The 19,578-nt window shown below is 38.1% G+C and overlaps 2 protein-coding genes across 2 annotated transcripts in view; one reads left to right on the plus strand and one right to left on the minus strand.

Moving 5' to 3' along the window:
* LOC122648816 (protein LIKE COV 2-like) overlaps positions 1 to 17,516 on the minus strand; it is a 50,072-nt gene extending 32,556 nt beyond the window's left edge. Inside the window, exon 1 of the mRNA XM_043842051.1 lies at positions 17,498 to 17,516. The gene's annotated coding sequence lies outside the window, so the exon portion shown is untranslated. The remainder of the gene's footprint in view (positions 1 to 17,497) is intronic.
* On the plus strand, positions 344 to 5,941 carry LOC122648812 (ribonucleoside-diphosphate reductase large subunit). Its single transcript, XM_043842045.1, has 17 exons — positions 344 to 783; positions 1,001 to 1,062; positions 1,183 to 1,270; positions 1,722 to 1,985; positions 2,074 to 2,314; positions 2,519 to 2,595; positions 2,777 to 2,947; positions 3,029 to 3,121; positions 3,203 to 3,352; positions 3,436 to 3,522; positions 3,714 to 3,878; positions 3,970 to 4,089; positions 4,521 to 4,723; positions 4,815 to 4,964; positions 5,065 to 5,212; positions 5,309 to 5,392; positions 5,490 to 5,941. The coding sequence occupies exons 1-17, from the start codon at positions 556 to 558 to the stop codon at positions 5,583 to 5,585; spliced, it is 2,427 nt and encodes an 808-aa protein (XP_043697980.1). The 5' UTR covers positions 344 to 555; the 3' UTR covers positions 5,586 to 5,941.
* Positions 17,517 to 19,578: the final 2,062 nt, after the last annotated feature.

Consider the following 19,578-nt stretch of genomic DNA (forward strand, 5'->3'; position numbering starts at 1 on the left):
TCGCCGATTTCGATCCGATTTTGAAACCATTGCCCATTTCCAAAAGAAGGCCTTTTTATTAAAATTTTCAAACTTAAAGAGCGGCAGAAGAAGTGGTTGACCGGTGAGTGGTCCCCGCGGCATTCACGCAGAGCTAAAGCATTACACGAACATGAGAGCAGGCAAGTTGGCGCGCGCGCGCCTCACCTACACGAAAAAGAAAGGTCGCTCTTTCGATCATTGATTTCATTTCTTTACATCGTTGGCGGGAAACTTCAAAAAATAAAGCCAGAGAAGAGAGGGAAACCTTCAAACGGGGATAAAATATTTTCAAAAACCCCTGCTACTATATAAATTCCCACTTCACAGACTTGCTTCTCGCGCACACTTCTTCCCAGTCTCTGATCCCTATATAAATCTGAAATCTCGTTCTGTCCTTATATTTGCAGTTCTGATTCTGTTTGTCAGTCACCTGTTCGACGGAATTCCTCAATCAAGAGGTTCTGGAGGATCCTGTTTCTGATTTGATTTTGATATTGAGTTCTGAGAATCTGTTTACGACGGTAGGGTGAGAAAATGTATGTGGTGAAAAGAGACGGCCGTCAGGAGTCCGTGCATTTTGACAAGATCACCGCTCGCTTGAAAAAGCTGAGTTATGGGCTCAGTATCGAGCACTGCGACCCGGTGCTTGTGGCTCAGAAGGTCTGTGCTGGGGTCTACAAGGGCGTCACTACCAGCCAGCTTGATGAATTGGCAGCTGAGACTGCTGCTGCTATGACCGCCAATCACCCTGATTATGCATCGGTTAGTCTTCTTACATTTTTTTTATTGCTTTCTGGGTATGCTGGATTTCAGACTGTATCTCCCGTTGTGGTTGTAAATTATAATTGGGATGTTCATAGTGATTGGCCATTATCCCTTTTCTTGCCCCCTCCTCCTGGGTGCTTTTAGATTATCTTATAATGATATCAATACATTATAGGATTTAGCTTGATTTGTTTATATATGTTTGTGGGTGTAGTTGGCTGCTCGGATTGTTGCTTCAAATCTGCATAAGAATACGAAGAAATCATTTTCTGAGACGTAAGTGGTCCTATAGTTCTTGGTCTATTTTTGTGCTTTTATTTCTAGATCTCAGTAGTCTGTTGTTTTTTCTCTCCAAAAAGGAAATCTGAATTGGGTTTTTCCCATGAGTTGATGCAGGATCAAAATTATGTATCACCATTTCAACGAGAGGTCTGGACTGAAGGCCCCCCTTGTTGCTGATGATGTTTATGAAATAATCACGAAGGTAGTATAGAGTAAAGTTAATTAAGTTGCTTAGTGGGTTTTGTTGTCTTCAATTTCAAAATGAAAGGGGAAAACCCAAAAGCTACTCATAGTGTTTCAAATAGTCAAGTTTAATTTAATCTGCACGGGTCTTTATGGATGTTATATCATTTGTTTCTTGCTTGTACACCCACTTAAGAGAGGCTGATATTCAAATTTGGTGCAAGAGACTAAAGTTAATTAAGTTGCTTAGTGGAAAGTCTCAATTCAGAAGTGATTGGTAGATGGTATGTTCTAATTTTTAAATTTCTAGTGGTTGTATGGGTGGGAGGACAATTTTATGTACTTAATGTTTTTGCTTATAGTTTCAATTTAAAATGTATTTTTTTCCTTTTGATCTAAACTACAAGGGTGTCCCAGCATGATATTCATTATCTTAACTACATTGTGATGATGATTTATACCTGTTTCAGAATGCTGCGCTCCTAGACAGTGAGATCATTTATGACAGAGACTTTGATTATGATTACTTCGGCTTCAAAACCCTCGATAGGTCCTACCTCTTGAAGGTTCAAGGAAAGGTGGTGGAAAGGCCACAGCACATGCTCATGAGAGTTTCTGTTGGGATCCATAAGGATGACATTGACTCTGTGCTCAAGACATATCAACTTATGTCCCAGCGTTGGTTTACCCATGCTTCTCCAACTCTCTTCAATTCGGGGACACCAAGGCCCCAAGTATGATCTGTACACCTCTTCTCTTTTTCTATTTCTGAAATATGTTACATTGTCTTCTCCACTTAAATATTTTGATGGTATTTGGCAGTTGAGTAGTTGCTTCCTTGTGTGCATGAAAGAGGACAGTATTGAGGGGATATATAGTACTTTGAAGGAGTGTGCTGTGATAAGCAAATCAGCTGGAGGAATAGGTGTTTCTGTTCATAATATTCGTGCCACTGGTAGTTATATTCGTGGTACAAATGGGACATCTAATGGCATTGTTCCTATGCTGCGAGTATTCAATGACACTGCACGCTATGTTGATCAAGGGGGAGGCAAGAGGAAAGGTATGCATTCACGAAGGCATTAATATGCATATTTGTATTTGTATGTAGATTTGCATTCCTGTTTACTTGCAGTCATTAATGCAGTTCTATGCATGTTTGTTTGTTGGTTAGACATGTATAGTTGCATTTGTAGTTTGTATGCATGTGTTTTATTTTGATTTAGCAATCTGTTGGTAATCATGCCACTGTGAATGCTTCTTGTAGGTGCTTTTGCTGTATATTTGGAGCCATGGCATGCTGATGTTTTTGAGTATCTTGATCTCAGAAAAAACCATGGAAAGGTATCTAATAATGATTTCTTTGATGCAATGTCATTAAAGACATCTTGTGCATGAAATTGTTTGTATGTTAGTTTTTTGGATATTGGTAGATTTGTGTTGTTTATCTGTCTATTGTTTTCCCAAACTATTTAGTATCAGGCTAGCAACTAGGATGATTTTTTAATATCTGGCACTGTTACAGGAAGAACACCGAGCACGGGATCTATTTTATGCTCTCTGGATTCCTGATCTATTTATGGAAAGGGTCCAATGTAATGGCCAATGGTCCCTGTTTTGCCCCAATGAGGCACCAGGTCTGGCTGATTGTTGGGGAGTTGAATTTGAGAAACTGTACACCCAGTATGAGAGAGAGGTAAACCCATCAATGTCTTCTTGTTGCTGAATTTTTGTTTAGTGCTGAATTAATGATAAATTCCTACATTTCTGAACTCAGGGCAAAGCAAAAAAAGTTGTGTCAGCACACAGCCTCTGGTTTGAGATTCTGAAATCCCAGATAGAAACTGGGACCCCTTACATGCTTTTCAAGGTATATTATAAATAAAGGTTCAAATTCTGCTTATTGTTTACATTTTTTGGATTTGTTCTTGATCTTGTTTTGCTTCTTCAGGATACCTGCAACAGAAAAAGTAACCAGCAGAACCTGGGAACTATCAAGTCTTCAAACCTGTGCACAGAGATCATTGAGTACACAAGTCCAACTGAAACTGCAGTTTGTAATTTGGCGTCCATTGCTCTACCGCGATATGTGAGAGAAAAGGTGAGTTCCTTGCACCAGGCAAGGTGATTTAAATCTCTTACTTTCTGGTAGCCTTTGATGCTCAATTGTTTTGTTTGTTGTAGGGGGTTCCAATTGAGTCACACCCATCTAAGTTGGTGGGAAGTAGAGGATCTAAGAACCGGTATTTTGATTTTGACAAGCTTGCTGAGGTCTGTTTTCTTGAATCTTATATGATATTATGTCTGATTAACATGCATTTAGATGAGTATGCACCTGTTCTGTGTGTGTGTGTGTATATATATATATATGTTTCCCATTGCATGTTGATTTGAAATTATGTATTGATTTTGATTTTATAAAATGAGTTTCTGATATGGTTTTTTGCATGCTGCCTTGACAGGTTACAGCAATAGTTACTTCAAATCTTAACAAAATTATTGATATTAATTACTATCCTGTTGAAACTGCAAAGAGATCAAATTTGCGGCATAGGCCGATTGGGATTGGAGTCCAGGGTCTTGCTGATACCTTTATCCTGCTTGGCATGCCTTTTGATTCACCAGAGGTATCACTGATGCTGAAGATAATATTCAAGTGGCATCTTTTGAGGCAAGTTTATTTGCTTTTATTAATTAATTGCTTTGTGGATATTGCAGGCTCAACAACTAAACAAGGACATTTTTGAAACCATATACTACCATGCTCTCAAAGCTTCTTCTGAACTTGCAGAGAAAGATGGCCCTTACGAAACATATCATGGGTGCCCAGTGAGCAAGGTTTGTGACTTTGAGTCGAGCTTGATATTCTGAGGGGCTTTCTCCCTTTGGATGCTAACAATTACTCATCTATGACTTTTACAAACATCCTATTACCAATTTGTCAGGCAATACTTACCATCCTTCTCATGTGAGACTTAGGCACCATTAGATGGCACAAATAATTGGGCCACAATTGTATCCTGTGTCATCTTTGTTGTGTTGAAGTACACTTGGAAGATTTCCATGGGAGCTGATTGTGGTGTATGTTACATGAAGTCATGCAGCTCCTCTTCTATCCTGAACTCAACCATTATCTAAGGAGCTTCTAGACATAAGATTGTAGTTACTGTTTTATTTTCTGCACGATGCAAGCAAAACACAGATGGTGTGCAATAAAAGCATATTTACATGCTGAGTTAGGGGCTTAAAAAGGTCATGCATATGTGCAGGGAATTCTTCAACCAGATATGTGGAGTGTTACACCATCAGACCGGTGGAATTGGTCTGCTCTTAGAGGAATGATCTCCAAGAATGGTGTAAGAAATTCTCTTCTTGTAGCACCAATGCCCACTGCTTCAACCAGTCAGATTCTTGGAAACAATGAGTGTTTTGAGCCATACACCTCTAATATCTACAGCCGCAGAGTTCTGAGGTTTGTTTTTTGCTTTTGCATGCATTTAGACTTTGAAGGCAATTGTCTATTGTTTTGCATGTAATGTCCTAATTCCTGCTTATTTTTCTAGTGGGGAGTTTGTAGTAGTGAACAAACATCTTCTTCATGACTTAACCGAACTGGGTCTTTGGTCTCCTGCTCTCAAGAACAAAATAATTTATGAAAATGGTTCAGTCCAGAAAATCCCAGAAATTCCTGATGATCTCAAGGCTATTTACAAGTATGCTATGTACCATTTCCTGCCAACTGTTATAATTTTTTAAAATGGTATTTTATGCATATCATTGTAATACTAAATTGATTTGTTGTAATTCTATCAGGACAGTGTGGGAGATTAAGCAAAAAACACTGGTTGATATGGCTGTTGATCGTGGATGTTACATAGATCAGAGTCAGAGCTTGAATATTCACATGGACCAACCTAATTTTGGGAAACTGACATCCCTGCACTTCTATGCTTGGTCTAAGGTATTTACTAACACATAATGTAAATATTGTCTAGAATTTTGACATGCATTCTGCTGGAAGCTTTGCAGTTTTACATATTCTTGCTGCATATGCTAGGGTTTGAAAACTGGGATGTACTATCTACGTTCACGTGCAGCAGCTGATGCTATCAAGTTCACCGTCGATACATCTGTTCTTAATGTAAGAGTTATTCTGATTTCTTACTGTAATCTTGTTTTGGACGATCCCTTTATGGTTTTTTCATCATTGGTGTTTAATTTATCTTTTGACTTTGTAGGAAACGGCTGTCAAAGTTAACGATGTCAATACTAACATGGCTCAAATGGTCTGTTCTCTGGAGAACAGAGAAGAGTGTATGGCTTGTGGAAGCTAAGTTCTTCTGTATAGAATGCCTGAAATATGTTGATACAGGGTGAGAATGCCATATTGCTACATTAAGAAGATTAAATTTAGCTGAGAAGCTTCTTCACAGAAGAATAGGAGAGAATGCAAGGGCTGAATAGAAGGCTGGGTATGGTTGAAATCTGCAATGTGTTTAAAGAAAAGTGCTGATTAATTTCGTCAAGTGTCATTGTATATATGCTCTGCCAGAGAATTGGAAGGGAATTGATCATTTTCCCCCTCTTGAATTTGCTTGTGCTTATCAAATTTATTTGGGCCTTCATATCATCTGATGTCATAGACCTGAAATCCGTGGTGAAATGAAAATGTTTAATGTCATTTTCCCAATCCCCTACAATTACCTGCTTAATATTGTCTCTAACTTGGATCTATGAGCTTTAAATAAGCTGAACCTTCCCTAGCTCATGTCAGACTGATCTGAAGATCAGCTAACTTGAGAGTCACTGACAGGTTGTTAGATCATAGAATATGGGATTAAAAAGGAATGGTAGGAATGGACTGTTCAATTTGCTGAGAGAATAATTAGATGAGGTAGAAAGAGAAAATTGGATTTTTTTCTCTTGAATTTGAAAGAAAGTGAGGGTTACGTGAACAGATTAAAGTGGGTTTAATCCAGCATAACTATTATGAAATTGTAACTTTTTCTCTGATTTTCCATGTGTGATGAAGCTATATAAGTCTTTGTCTACTTAGATTTGTTTTATGCCATGAGGGACCCCTTCTTTTTGGCTCTTTTAACATCTTAGTGGAGTGCATTACTACTGCAAATGTGATCCATGTTATATTAGAAAATACGAGTGAGATTTTGTTTACACCCACAAAGATGGAAACTAGGGGTGCACATGGGCTGACATGGGCCTTGAGCTGTAGATATCAGGAGGAACCCAATCTAATTATGGGCTTGATATCATTCTAGTTCAGGCTTAATGGGCTGGCCTGCGAATACCCTTGAGTGTAGAATTGCCAAAATCATTGGACGTCAATTAAAATTTGAAATTCCATGTCTGGAGTTGTAAGGTGTGCAAAGCTGATAAACTTGGAACATTTCAACCAGTGTTGTAAGAATCGGGATTGGATTGGCCGAAGCTGATCCTTATTCTGGTCTATCCAAATTGATTGTTCTGTGTTGGATTTCAAGGCTAGGGCACATTTTGGCCAACTCTGGCTGATTCTTGACTGCTCCAGACCGATGACCGAGATTGATTGGGATCCTGATTTCAATGGGACATGAAGAACTGCGTTACAGGACTTTTTAATGGAACTACTGTCTGTAGAAGTATATTGTCTCAAGGTAAGACTTTGCATTTCTTTTTGGTTTAAATGAGCACAGATTTCTTAAAGTCACATAGCCTTACTTTATCAACTCGGATGTTACAGTTGAAATCTTATTTAATTTGATTTGTGGAGTGGACTTTGTATAGGTTGAATTAAGATGCATGTATAGGACAGGCAGAAAGGAAGAAATAATGTAATATAAGCTTAAAAAGATTGATTACTGGGTCCTTTGAATCTCAGGAGTCCACAAGTATAGAATTTTCTAATGGTTTAATTCTCTGCAAGTTCTTTGAGGTCTTCAGTTGCTTGGCTAAGCCTTGTTTGACGAGCAACTGCTTTTATTTAAGCTTTTCTAGGATGATATTTCATCAATGAATGTCAACTACGACTAATATATCCTTCAAGATGTAACTAAGTCGTCATCGTTGAAATTTGATTATCTGTTCTGTTTATTTACTAAATAGAAAGCTTGAAATTTGCAATTCTTTGTTTCCTTTGTTGTAGATAGAGATTGAATTACAACCACTTAGTATTTAATCTAAGTTTGTTGATCTGCTAGTCTCCATGGAGGATCCATTTTGATCTAGAAAAACCCATTTCATTATATATATATTTATAATAGCTTATTGTGTGCTTAATTTGGAACCATACCTTCACCTCCTCATTGACAGGTTTTGTTTCTATGTGGGTATTGAGTGATCCATCACATATGGGGCGAGACAGGAGTGGGCTGGTCATTGCCCACCCCATGTGTGTGGGCCTTTTTGGGGGGGGGGGTGCGAAAAGAGAGGATAGGGTGGTAGGGGCTATTGTATAGGCACAATGCAACACAAAGTCAAACAATTGACTGAAAAGACAACATAAATATGGAAAACAAATCAATAACCAGAGAGTTCATTAAAACTTGTAGGATAAGGGACCATGTAGATGAATCTAATCCTTCATAGGTACTGGGTAGGGACTAGGGCCTTTTGGCCTGTCTTTATTATACAAGGGAAAAAGTTGCCCATGGTTAGGTATTATATCTCTCTTAATTAGGTGTTGTTAGTATTTCCTTTCTCTTGACCATGTGGGTCCTATGAAGATGATACCATTCTCTATATTACAATTGGTGTAACAGTGCAGATTTTTCCCAACACTATTATTGTGAGGAGCCTTCTGACATTATATAATTATAGGAAAAAAACTTTTGAACAACTTCCAAGGGAGGATATATTTATGAAACCATTTTGTTGCATCTCATTGGTTAGAGAAACATCTCTCTCAAACTATTCTCAAGCATGGACTTTCTACTTTTTAGCACGAGGGGGAATCCTTATCTTTCTATTATGGTATGCACACGCTTTGACTTTCCAAAGAAGTCATTTTTGTATTCTGTATCTTGTTTGGATTTAAGCCTTTGGAGCTCTGAATTTTGACTCTTGACCTTCCTTTGATCATTTCTATTGAAGGATAAGGTTCGTTAATCATAGGATATGAATTGATTCTTAATGGGATATTCTTCTTCTCTCTGAGATTTTGACTTTAAAAAATGGAGGTCTTAGTGCAAGGCGGAAGACAATGCACCTAATAGGAGGGTTTTAGTCATTTCGGCCAACCGGTTGTCCCAACCTGACGATCTTGTGTGTGATCATGCACAAAAACTTTTGCTGTAAACTGTCTTGCAAGCTCATATGTTTTATGAAGCTGACTCAAGTTTAAGGAGAAAGTTTTTTCATTCATGGTGAAGGAGTTTACCCACGATCCTAAGGTTATTATTACTCCTCCCCCATATTTGTTAAGAGATTCGTAATGCCATTTATTTTTCCCAGGCCCAAAGGTTCAAAGCAGAGGTGGGAGCGGGATCAGCCTAAGCTGATTTCAATTCCGCCCGCTTATTTCAGAATTAGGCAAAAATTGGTTGGAAGCGGCTTAAACCCTAGAAACTCTTTCATGGGTTGGCCAATTCAACCAAATCCGCTTCTGATTTTTTTAAATCGTGCCTTGAACCCATCCAAGGCTAATGGTGGACCTTTATCGTCTACGGTTCCCTGTCCGGTATAGTTCTTATAATTCTCTAACAAAGGGGAACAAAATGATCATTCCACCCCCTGATTGAACACTCTGCCCAGTTGGGGTCCACCCCCCTCTTGTTAGAGGACTGTAGGAACTGTACCGGGCAGAAAATCGTAGACGATAAATGATGGCCATTGGTGAAGAAATTCTCCCTTTCTATGTGGGCCTGAGGAATTGGAGTTAGCCTTTGATGGGTTCCAGGCGTGGTTTAAAAAAACATCCTAGTTTCTTGCAAGTTGCAGAAACCCTAGTTATGTCTTATTTTGCAAGTTGCATAAACCCTAGTTTCTAGCCAGTTGCACACTTTGCGTTGACGTTTACTTCAGCCGGTGCAAGTGGATTAGATCATATTTCGGCACTGGATGTTCATAGATTTGATTTTAAGTCTATTACCCAAAAAACAAAAAAGAAAAAAGATTTGATTATAAGTCCTTGACAATGAGAGATTTTAATTATCATTTTAACTTGTGGGGTTGGTCAGACTTGGATCATGATTCATGAATCCAATTGGTAGAATTTGGGGTGCCATTTGAACCAAAAGGCACGCTGGTTCTGGTTCTACTTCCTGGACCGGAGTTAATTGAAATACGTGAATGTGCCAGTTTTTTTTCTTTTTTTTTTGGGAGGGGTGGTGACAGGGTTTTAGGTATCCGTATTGGTGCCCGTATTGGTTATTGCTCCATATCAATATAGATCGGCTAGTATCAAGTATCATCAACTCAGTATTGGATACATTTGAAAACAAACCACTTTTTGGCTGATTCTCTCGATCTGTATCGGTATCAGGTACACTGCCCCCCCCCCCCCCCAACCCGGAAAACTTTTCTACTTAATTTAATAAAAATAGAACAAAGGAAGGCTTAATGTAAACACCTTTGAAACCTGCCTATCGTTGTCCAATAACATTGAACCCAAGCAATGCATAAGAAATTGAAAAGCAAAAAACATATAGTTTTTACTTAATATTTGACATGAAATTAACATTATACAAGTAGATTACTTTGTTAACCGAACTTGGGCCTTTTGCCCGGTTCGGGTTAGAACCCATCCATGGGGCAGTCGTGCGGGAACCGTGACCTGCCTTGGGTAGGTTGGCCACTTAAGGGTTGCCCTTCTATTTGTTTATCTCCCCTCCCAGGATTCCTAAATTAGAGTGTGAATCTGCAAGGGGAGGGGGGGGGGGAGGGGAGACTGATTATATATATTTATCTATTCTCAACCTTAATTCTGGTGGTTAGAATTTAGTTTCTCTCACTCTCAATATTGCTCTCCAAGTTACTATCATGTTCTCTGTGGGATTCCATCCGTTACTAGGGATTTGTGGTGTGAAATTCTTCTCTGTGAAGAAACCTGAGAAGATAAAAGATGGACATCGTTCGAGTTCGTGCAGATCGATGCGTAGAACTACCAGATCCTTTCCGCCGCGTGGAAACATCATTGAGGTACTACTCTAACCCATGTTGTTTCCGTTTTACATACTTGATTATTAACTATCATATATTATGACAATTTAGGTTCCAATTGACTTGTCAGCTGACAAATAATACCACTAATATTGCATTGGGGTATAATAGTAGGCTTGTATCGTCCAACCATCAACATTTATACGAATTTGAAAGAGAAATGTTAGGTACTTGATCGATGTGCCAAAAGCTCCGAAGATGATGGAACGGGTTAAGTCAAACCCTTTAACCTATCCCATACTAGGCTGGCCCAATCTAGCACCCATACACTAGAGTGGGTCCCATTAGGCACATAATAGACCACCACGTTTTTGTAATCGTCGTCCTTGGCAAGTCTCACTCTAGGCAGCTTTCACTCTGGCTATCAGTAGCCATTTTCATGCAGTACCATTTTGCTCCAAGGATTTTGCCTGGTTGCAGGTAGCCCTTTCTTGACGACTTTCACTCTACTCCAGATAGCCCTCTCCTAGGTAGCTTTTTCCGTGACTCGAACCCGTGACGTTGATGCCCGGATTTGATACCAAATGTTAGGTACCTGATTGATATGCCAAAAGCTCCGATGCTGATGGAACACGTTAAATCAAGCTTTTTAACCTAATCCATACTAGGCTGGCCCAATCTAACGCTCATACACTAGAATGGGCCCCATTAGACACATAACAGAGAGTTATAAATAATAACTTTGAAAATAAAGTAAATAAAGATAATTATACAAAAATAAACCCCATATTTCAATTATTATTATTTTTAATTTCAATTAAAAGTGCCTTGTAACAACCCAATAAGAGTTCATGTAATTAATTTGATAAAGACTGAATCAAACTGGATCAAAATCGACCTTTGACTTCACAATTTGGTTTTGGTTTGATCCATTACCAGTCCGTAATTGAATCAAATCGACTAAAATCAGATTGAACTGACCGATTGACACCCCTAATATCCGATAACAATGAACCACAAGTCACCTTTAGAGATACCTCATGGTATTAAATATTAAGCGCATAACTCACGCATTAAACTACTTACATAATCCAATTATATTTGTTTCTTCTTCTTTTCCCGTACGGGCCCATTTGGATTCTGGCCTGGTTTAGTTTAGGGATAGGAAAACTAAAGGAAAAAAAAAAAAGGTGGCAAAAGGTATTCCTTAACCCACGTGAAGTTCAAACTAAAAAGAAAAGGAAAACCTAAAATATGATAAAGCAACACGAAATACATATGCAAAAAATATGAACAGAAACCCTTTGCGGCGTTACCTAAAAAATTTAAAATTCTCTTTGCGGCCTTCAAACCAATTTAGGTTCCAATCTCCCAAGTTCACATATATAATGAATGGTATTTAAGTACATTTAATGAGTTTTACAAGCTAGTGAATCCCATTCCCCAATATGGAATAGGTTAGGTTTTGGATTCCCACGGGGTCCCACTCCCACTTCGATCATCTGAGTCAATCATTAATTCAACCTGAGGATAGAGACCTGTTTGCAATGCTGCTTGTAGCAAAAAAAAAAAAAAAAAAAAACGGGGTGGGTGGGGGGACGCTGTCTGCCGGGAAGCGTATCTGGGGACAGGCAGACACATGGAGTGGGATGGCGGGGTTTGGGTCATTAGGGGAGTTAGATCAGTTATTTTGCCCATCTCTATGTGTCTGGGTACATTTGACACCTTCAGTGCAGCGAACTTTATCTCTTTAAAAAAATTTTACGTTTGAATTTATTATTATTTTTTTTAAGACTAGGTGAAGAAAGAATCTCTTCACTAATGATGATTAGCCTTGAATTTTGCTAAAATTATCTTCGTCCACACTCTCCGCGAAGCTAATTCGGTGGCAGATCATTTAGCATCCATTGGGGCTTCCTCTCAAGCTACCTCTTTCTGGTTTCACCCCCCTCCTCCGGATTGTATCCTTCTTAAGCTGTTCTCTGACTCTTTTAGAGCATTGTTCCTCCGCTAATAAATCATTTTAACAAAAAAAAATCTCCCTATTGTTGAGGTGTGTAGAAATCTCGGCACGCGGGGGAGTATGCCAATCCCTTGCCCTAAATCAAGATGTCTAAGAAATGAAATCGAAGATTGAACCATTTGGAAATCTAATTCCAGTTTTTCCCCGGTTTAACCGTGTTTTCCCACTAAGAAAAATAAGGGTCTAACCGGAAAATCAAGAACCTGTTTGGTGGATGGATGCAGGCCCACCTACCATGGATTCTTATAAGGTTTTGCCGACTTCCTCAATTATTAAATGAGCTGGGAAAAAAAAAAAACTAAAAATTTCCCTCGTGAGCGTTAAGATACCGTTCCATTTGTCACCAAACTCTCCATTATCAATATCATAGTGCTGCACTTAGATTCCAAAGAGCCCATTTGATCACGTGGTTGAACTGTTTCATAATTAAAATGATGTATCATATTAAACACGTTATTTATTAACCTTTTAAATTTGGGTTCAAGACAAGTAATCTTACTTGCAATGAGATAAGGAATGTCCACACCATTCTCTATTTAGTGTAAGTAGGGGTGTCAATCCGTCGGTTTGGTCTGGTTGAATCGATTTCGGATTGAAAATGAATAAATTCAAAACCAAACCAATAAAAGAAAAGTTGGTTTGATCCGATTTGGATTCGATTTCCTCTTATTGGGTTGTTAATGGTTTATGGCTAGATTGGTTTACCATGTATATATGCATAAGGGGCAATGTTCCCTGCTTGGGAGTGCAACCTATGCCCAAACACATGGGGTTGGATGGGGCGGTCATTTCGCCCATCCCTCGTTTGTCTGGGCGCATCTTGCGGAGAACATTTTTCCTATACATAATTATTGGAAAAATGTGTTTTTTATGGTTTCAGGTTGGTATTGATTTTGGTCTGATTTTTCATATTTAGTGTCGTTTTTTAAATCGATTTAGTGCGGTCCATTTTAAGCCGGTTCCATAATACCCCAAACCATAACTGGCCCAATAAGAATTTGGTTCAGTTTGGTTTGAGCTTTTCGGTCGTTTGACTAGTTCGATTTAGGGTTTGACACCTATAAATATAAGTTTAGTAAACAACTTAATTTTTGCATTTATTTTGAGAGGTAGTTTGGGGGGAGGGGGATCCTAGACCAGATGAGGAATAGGAGGTCTCGAAAACTCTTGAGGACTAGGCGGCTAGGCTCATCTACACTAGCCTCAACCTCAACTTGATTTTTGCATTTGTTTAAAAATAAAAAGAGAAATAAAACGGCTAATAAAATATATTTCTTTTTTGTTTTGTTTTGTGAACAAGTGCCTAGCACACTAGCTAGTGGTGCATAAAAGCCCATTGAACCCAAAACCTCCTAGTTCACATCTTTCCTCCCCCTTACCTATCAAAAAACAGAAGAAGATTTTTTTCTTGGTTTCTATACATTATGTCATTATGGACCATTCGTCGAACAAGAAAATTTGGGGGTAACACTGAGAGAATACGAAGAAAATCATGGAAAGAAAATTAGAGCATTGATCTCTTTCACCGGCAAACTTTATAAGATAGGAGAATAGTCAAGCAAAGAAACTACTAGTGAAATTTGGCCAGAAAATTGAATGGTCCAAAAATCTATTGACATCTACCTTTTTCTAGTACTTAGTGATCAAGAAGATTCCTTTTAGAGGGTAAGGGTTGCTTATAGACACTCTAGAGTCAATGGATTGAGTTGCTCCTCACTCAATGGCGTAAACGATGAGCAAACACTCAAAATTGAGAGCAAGGGATCACTCTTCTCTCCGCTCTTCAAGGGGAGAGAGAGAAAGAGAGAACAATGCTTTCAGAAAAGTGGCAGTCGAAATCTTCATTGAATTGCAAGAATAATTGACTAAAGCTCTGCCATAAGGGGTGCATTCTGCACATGGGATGAGGCCAAGTCCAGAATGTATGAGTGACAGATCAACCATAGGAGTACTCAAGATATACACCATAGCCACTAACATCGAGCATACAACAATTTTACAGTAATATGGTAAATTTAACTATTAGATTCTAGAAAATAATGTAAACTTTAAATTGGTCACATGTAAAATTTCAATAGAAAATTTTAACTGTTAGATTTTAGAGAATAATGTACACTTAAAATTAATCACATGTCAAATTTCAATAAAAAAAATAAATCAATTATTCTTCCATATATACAAATGTGTTTTAGTACTATTTACATGTATGCCCACGCACCCTTTCTTAGAATTTGTCAATGGTTCACCAAATCCGGACTAGGTTATCGTTGAAAACTCACATGCCACTTCCCAAAGATTTTAGTGCCTGTCCATGAATTACACGTTTGGCCACCGTCCAAGTAAAGCTATTCTAAAATTCCATTTTAAAAAACGTTCAATCAGGGTTTTTGCTGCATGTCCGTACACGTGACATACGGGGTGATCCATGGGATTGTCATTTTTACATGAAACTCAAATGGAGTTATAGAATAATATAAAAAAGGGATAACAATGTGACTATTTCTTCTTAGAATAATGATCCGATTTGAGGTACTTGTGGAGTATCTCTGTACGATGAGACCAATGAGGTTTCCAACAAGTAAAGATGAATCATTTTCTATTCTAGAATAAATTGTTAGAATAATAGTAGGTTTGAATCTTCAAAGCGCGTTACAGAGCTGTTTTCTTTAAGATGAAATTTGTCCCTACTATCATATGCAAATAGGTTGTAAACGAATTGTCTCCCAAGATATAGTGAAGCCCCAAACTTTATTAATTATTTTAGTTAAGTATTGTATAAACGATGTCAAGTTCGATGCCTGAAAGCCTTTTGAGAAAACAGAAAAAGCCAGTAGCAAAAAATCTATATCCTGCAAGATCACCTTTGAGAATGAGGGAGGAGAAGAAGAATGTTTTTGGGATATACTCACTTGGTTCCTGTTCCTAACAGACAGATCCTTCCATATTTGAATTTGAACCGTTAGATCGTAACTGTACGATCTAAATCGTCTAAAACATAACAGTACCCAGATTCAAATTGATACACTAGATCAAAAGGAACGGCCCTGATTAGAACAAAAGTGTGCGTCACTAACGTCTCTATAACCCACTCCCCATGCACGTGTTTGCTCAGACGAAAATCCTCGCACATACACCGTAGCAATCTCTATTTATTAATTTAAATGATACACAATATTTTATTAAATATACCCAAAAAATCATCTTTACATTTCCAATGTGGGACTATTCTCAATGCCATTATGTTGAAAAAACCTCCAACACAAATGGTTAAAGTTGTTCTCTTTAATATTTGCAGACAACAACGGGAAATAAAGTGACCTTATACCACTGTTGTGGACCCACTAGAGAAGAGAGGTCAGGTTCAAACCAAATAAAGATATGGTAATCCTTTTAATAAAAATTAGGGAAAAAGATCTTTGCTTGGTGGTGTCCCCTATGCCCTCTCACAGGGCACTGTGAAACGACGCCCCTGCCTCCTGGGTGGATACCCAAAGGCACTTCGCCATTGGCTGAGACGCCGGTGTTGAGATCATGCAACCAAGTGGCAATCTCATTGGTGCACTTTCTCTATGCTGCTTCCTACAAGAGCCCTCTCCTATATTCAAAAGGACTGAGTTTTTCCTCAGCCACGATGAATGGTTCAGATGCGTGTAGATGGTATCAAGAGTGTGTTTTGGAGAACATACTAAAACTCTATATGGGTTTGTGAACCTTAGGATGGTGCGATGAACATTACAGTTTGATGGAGGAAAACTCCCTTATTAAAAATGGGAAAAAGATTGCTATATTGCCCTTATATATAAGATTCCTTTATACCTATTACACATAATAAACAGTGAGACCTACATTGATATTTTTCTTTCCTATTTTGACCATGCGGGCTGCATGTAAACCCCATATGAAAGCTACCATTTTCCAACTCTTCATTAGTTGTAGTATATAGATTCCATCTTACACAGCCCTATTGAAAACCTCTCCCATTAAAAATTGTTTAAGTGGCAAAGAAAATACATATAGGTTCCTATAAACTATGAAATAGTTGGTTGGTTGGGTGGTTAAAATGGAGTCTGATCTACTCTCCAAAAACTGAGATTTAAAACCTTGGTTAACATATTTAATGATTACACGTTTTTTCTTTTCAGTGATGCATGAATACCAGTTTTGCTTATTCTAACAAGATTTAATTGAAGTGGGAATGGTGATTTGAACCCGTTAGTACATAGAAACTAGAGGAAACTCAACTAACTAACCTATCCTAAAACTATAAGAAATGTTATCATTAAGAATTGGTTGGATTACAACAAATCATTCCTCTCATTGAACACATGGTCCTTTTCTTTCATTATTTCTTTTTCATACTCGAACCATATGGCCCCATATGAATGATACCATTCTCCGCATTGTCATTGGTGTGTTATGCATATTCTTCCCCACATTAAAGCCGTGGGGAACCCTCGCACTAAAAATGAATGGGTCATGCTCAATGTAATCAAACATTGATTGCATAGAGTTGTCACCAATAAGTTGGCAGGCAAAACCGTCATCTCAACCTCCGTATATTACAGATAAGATATTTTGGATAATTGAGATGCTAAACCTTATGTTAGTGTCATAATAACACATTGTTTTTATAATCATATTATTGTTTTCTCTATGTCATGCAAATGGTGACAAGTCGTTGTAACTAAGCGTGGTTACACTAGATTAATCCAAAATAAAAATAAGGGAAAAAAAAAATTATTTGGGTGCGGTGCGCTACCCTTGCATTCAGACACGGGGTGAGCGAAATGGCTGTTGCACTCACATGGAAAAGCGAAATTTTTGGTGGGCACAACAGTCATTTCATCTGCCCTTATGTCTAGGCGTAGCTGCGTACGGGTAGCAGACTGCACACGTCCAAATAGCATTCTCCTCGCACAAGGACCTGAGCCACACTCTTAGCAAATACCCTTCTTTACCCTTTAAACGATATTTGAACTCGTTTTCAGAAAAATCCTAATCCATGAATCCAAGTAGAGATCCGGAATTCTAAATGTCTTGATCAGTATGAAATGAAGAGTTGAACCGAGACCAAGCGTCCAACTCGAACCGTTAAGCTCAAAGCATCAGTTTTCATCGTCACTTTACCTCTCTCTCTCTCTCTCTCTCTCAATGTACTTTCTTCGCAGCATCTTTGCTTCAAATCCAAAACGTTTACCTCAAACCTAAATACGACAAGAAACACCGAATGAGTAATTAAAAATCTCAATGTACTTTTTTCGCAGGATCTTTGCTTCAAATCCAAAACGTTTACCTCAAACCTAAATACGACAAGAAGCACCGAATGAGTAATTAAAAAACAAAAAGGTATCCATAGATATATCTATATAAGGCAAAATGACAAATTAATTCAGATCTGGTCACCACGCGTCTTTGACGTACTGTTGTATTGACATTTTCTTCTTTTATAATTACAATTAATGAGGTGTCTCCTCTTTACATTGTATGTGGCCTTTGTTTGGATAAACCTAGTTGGCACGTTTTTTTGAAGTATTTATTTTATGGGTAATTTACACATATCATTCGGGAGGTTTGACGAAAGGATGATTTTACCTTCCAGTTTTGAAAAATTCTGCGTACCCTCCTGAGGTTTACAAACAGTAACAAATAAACCCAATCCGTTAGTTTATGATTAACACTGTTAAAATCAAAAGGTAAAGTAACAAAAATACCCCTTCAAGAAAAAAAAACCTGCAACTCATTTTCATCTTCCCCAAATCGATTGGGGAAGATGAGTTACAGGTATCCACATCGATTGCTCCATCCATGGTTTCTAATGGAACATCTCCGGTGAGCTTCTGGTGTTAATTTGGATTATCGAAACTAGAGTTTTCTTGGTTTTTAGCATATTTCCAATGATTCAAGGCAGATTCCAATCCGGATCTGATTCCTGGGTTTTAAACCTGATGAGATGCAATTGTTTTCGATCAAGGGAAGGGAAGGGAATTTCTGTGGTCCTGTATCAAAAGCAACAATCCAAACAATGAAAGAAGAGAAGAGAAAAGAAGATATCACCGTCACCGTCATCGTCATGAATCATAGTGGGGAGTTTCCAGAAGAAGCGGCTGGTTTATGCGGTCTCTGCATTTATGTCTGAAGACAACAAAGATGGGTTCATTCGGTGAACGGTGACTTGATGAGAGCAAAAAAAAAAATAAAAAAAAAAAAAAAAAAAATAAATATATATATATATATATATATATATTGTTAGGGTTAGGGTTTAAGCACAAGGTTGCTTAAAGCATTACACCCTGAGTATTTAGTTTGGAATACCCAGACTGTTGCCTCCAGCTAGTATATATAGAGAAACTAGGGTTTAGGTCAGATGGGCTACTTACTAGATTGCCCCTCACAGCCTGGGCATTAATACAAGTAGGATTATATTAGAACATATGAAGGGATATTACATAAATACCCTTACATATATTTCATATTTGTGGGTTTTCTAGGATTCTTATCAACTCTTTATCATAAATCTAAAAGAAGTCTTACTATCTTACCGAATCCAATTACATCTGTAGTCTGCCCAGAAAACAGAGATTCCTCTTTTTTCTTTGGTGGGTGGTTGAGAATTGAGGCTTTCTTCTTCCTACTTATCTTTCTCATAACGATTTCAATTTCTTTAGGAACAAAAAAAAGGAAAGATGAAAGAGCATGAGTGGAATCTAAATTTTGAAACGTCACTGTGCAGAAGCTTTTCCAGCAAGCATAATAAGGGTCTTAACGTCGACGTTTTCGGTCACTGTAACTGTCTGTTGAGGGGAATCGATCGTCGCTGTATAAACCCCTAAAAAAGTAGTATAACCACAGTGTAACAACAAAAAAATCCGAATTATGCTTAATTTAGGAGAGAATATAGAAAACCCAAATGGAAGAAGTTAAAAAAGTGAAATTTTGAGTTGAAATTGAACTGCAATACGAAACAAACTGTAGATTGAAAAAAGGGTTTCATCGTTCGTACCGTCGATACCCTGAAGCACCTTCTTCACCTTTCTCTTGTAGCGTTCACAGTGGATCGATACTTTCAACATCCATGACTAGAAAAAAAAAAACTCAAGCAGTGTTTAAGAAACAGAGACGTTGAGATTGGTGAACATGAAAAAGCATGATTGAGAGCTCTCAGTGCATCAGCCATGGCTGTGTTGGTGCAGGTTGAAAGAGAGTTGCAA

The sequence above is a fragment of the Telopea speciosissima genome, chromosome 1 (assembly GCF_018873765.1).
Source record: "Telopea speciosissima isolate NSW1024214 ecotype Mountain lineage chromosome 1, Tspe_v1, whole genome shotgun sequence".
Taxonomy (NCBI): Eukaryota; Viridiplantae; Streptophyta; class Magnoliopsida; order Proteales; family Proteaceae; genus Telopea; species Telopea speciosissima.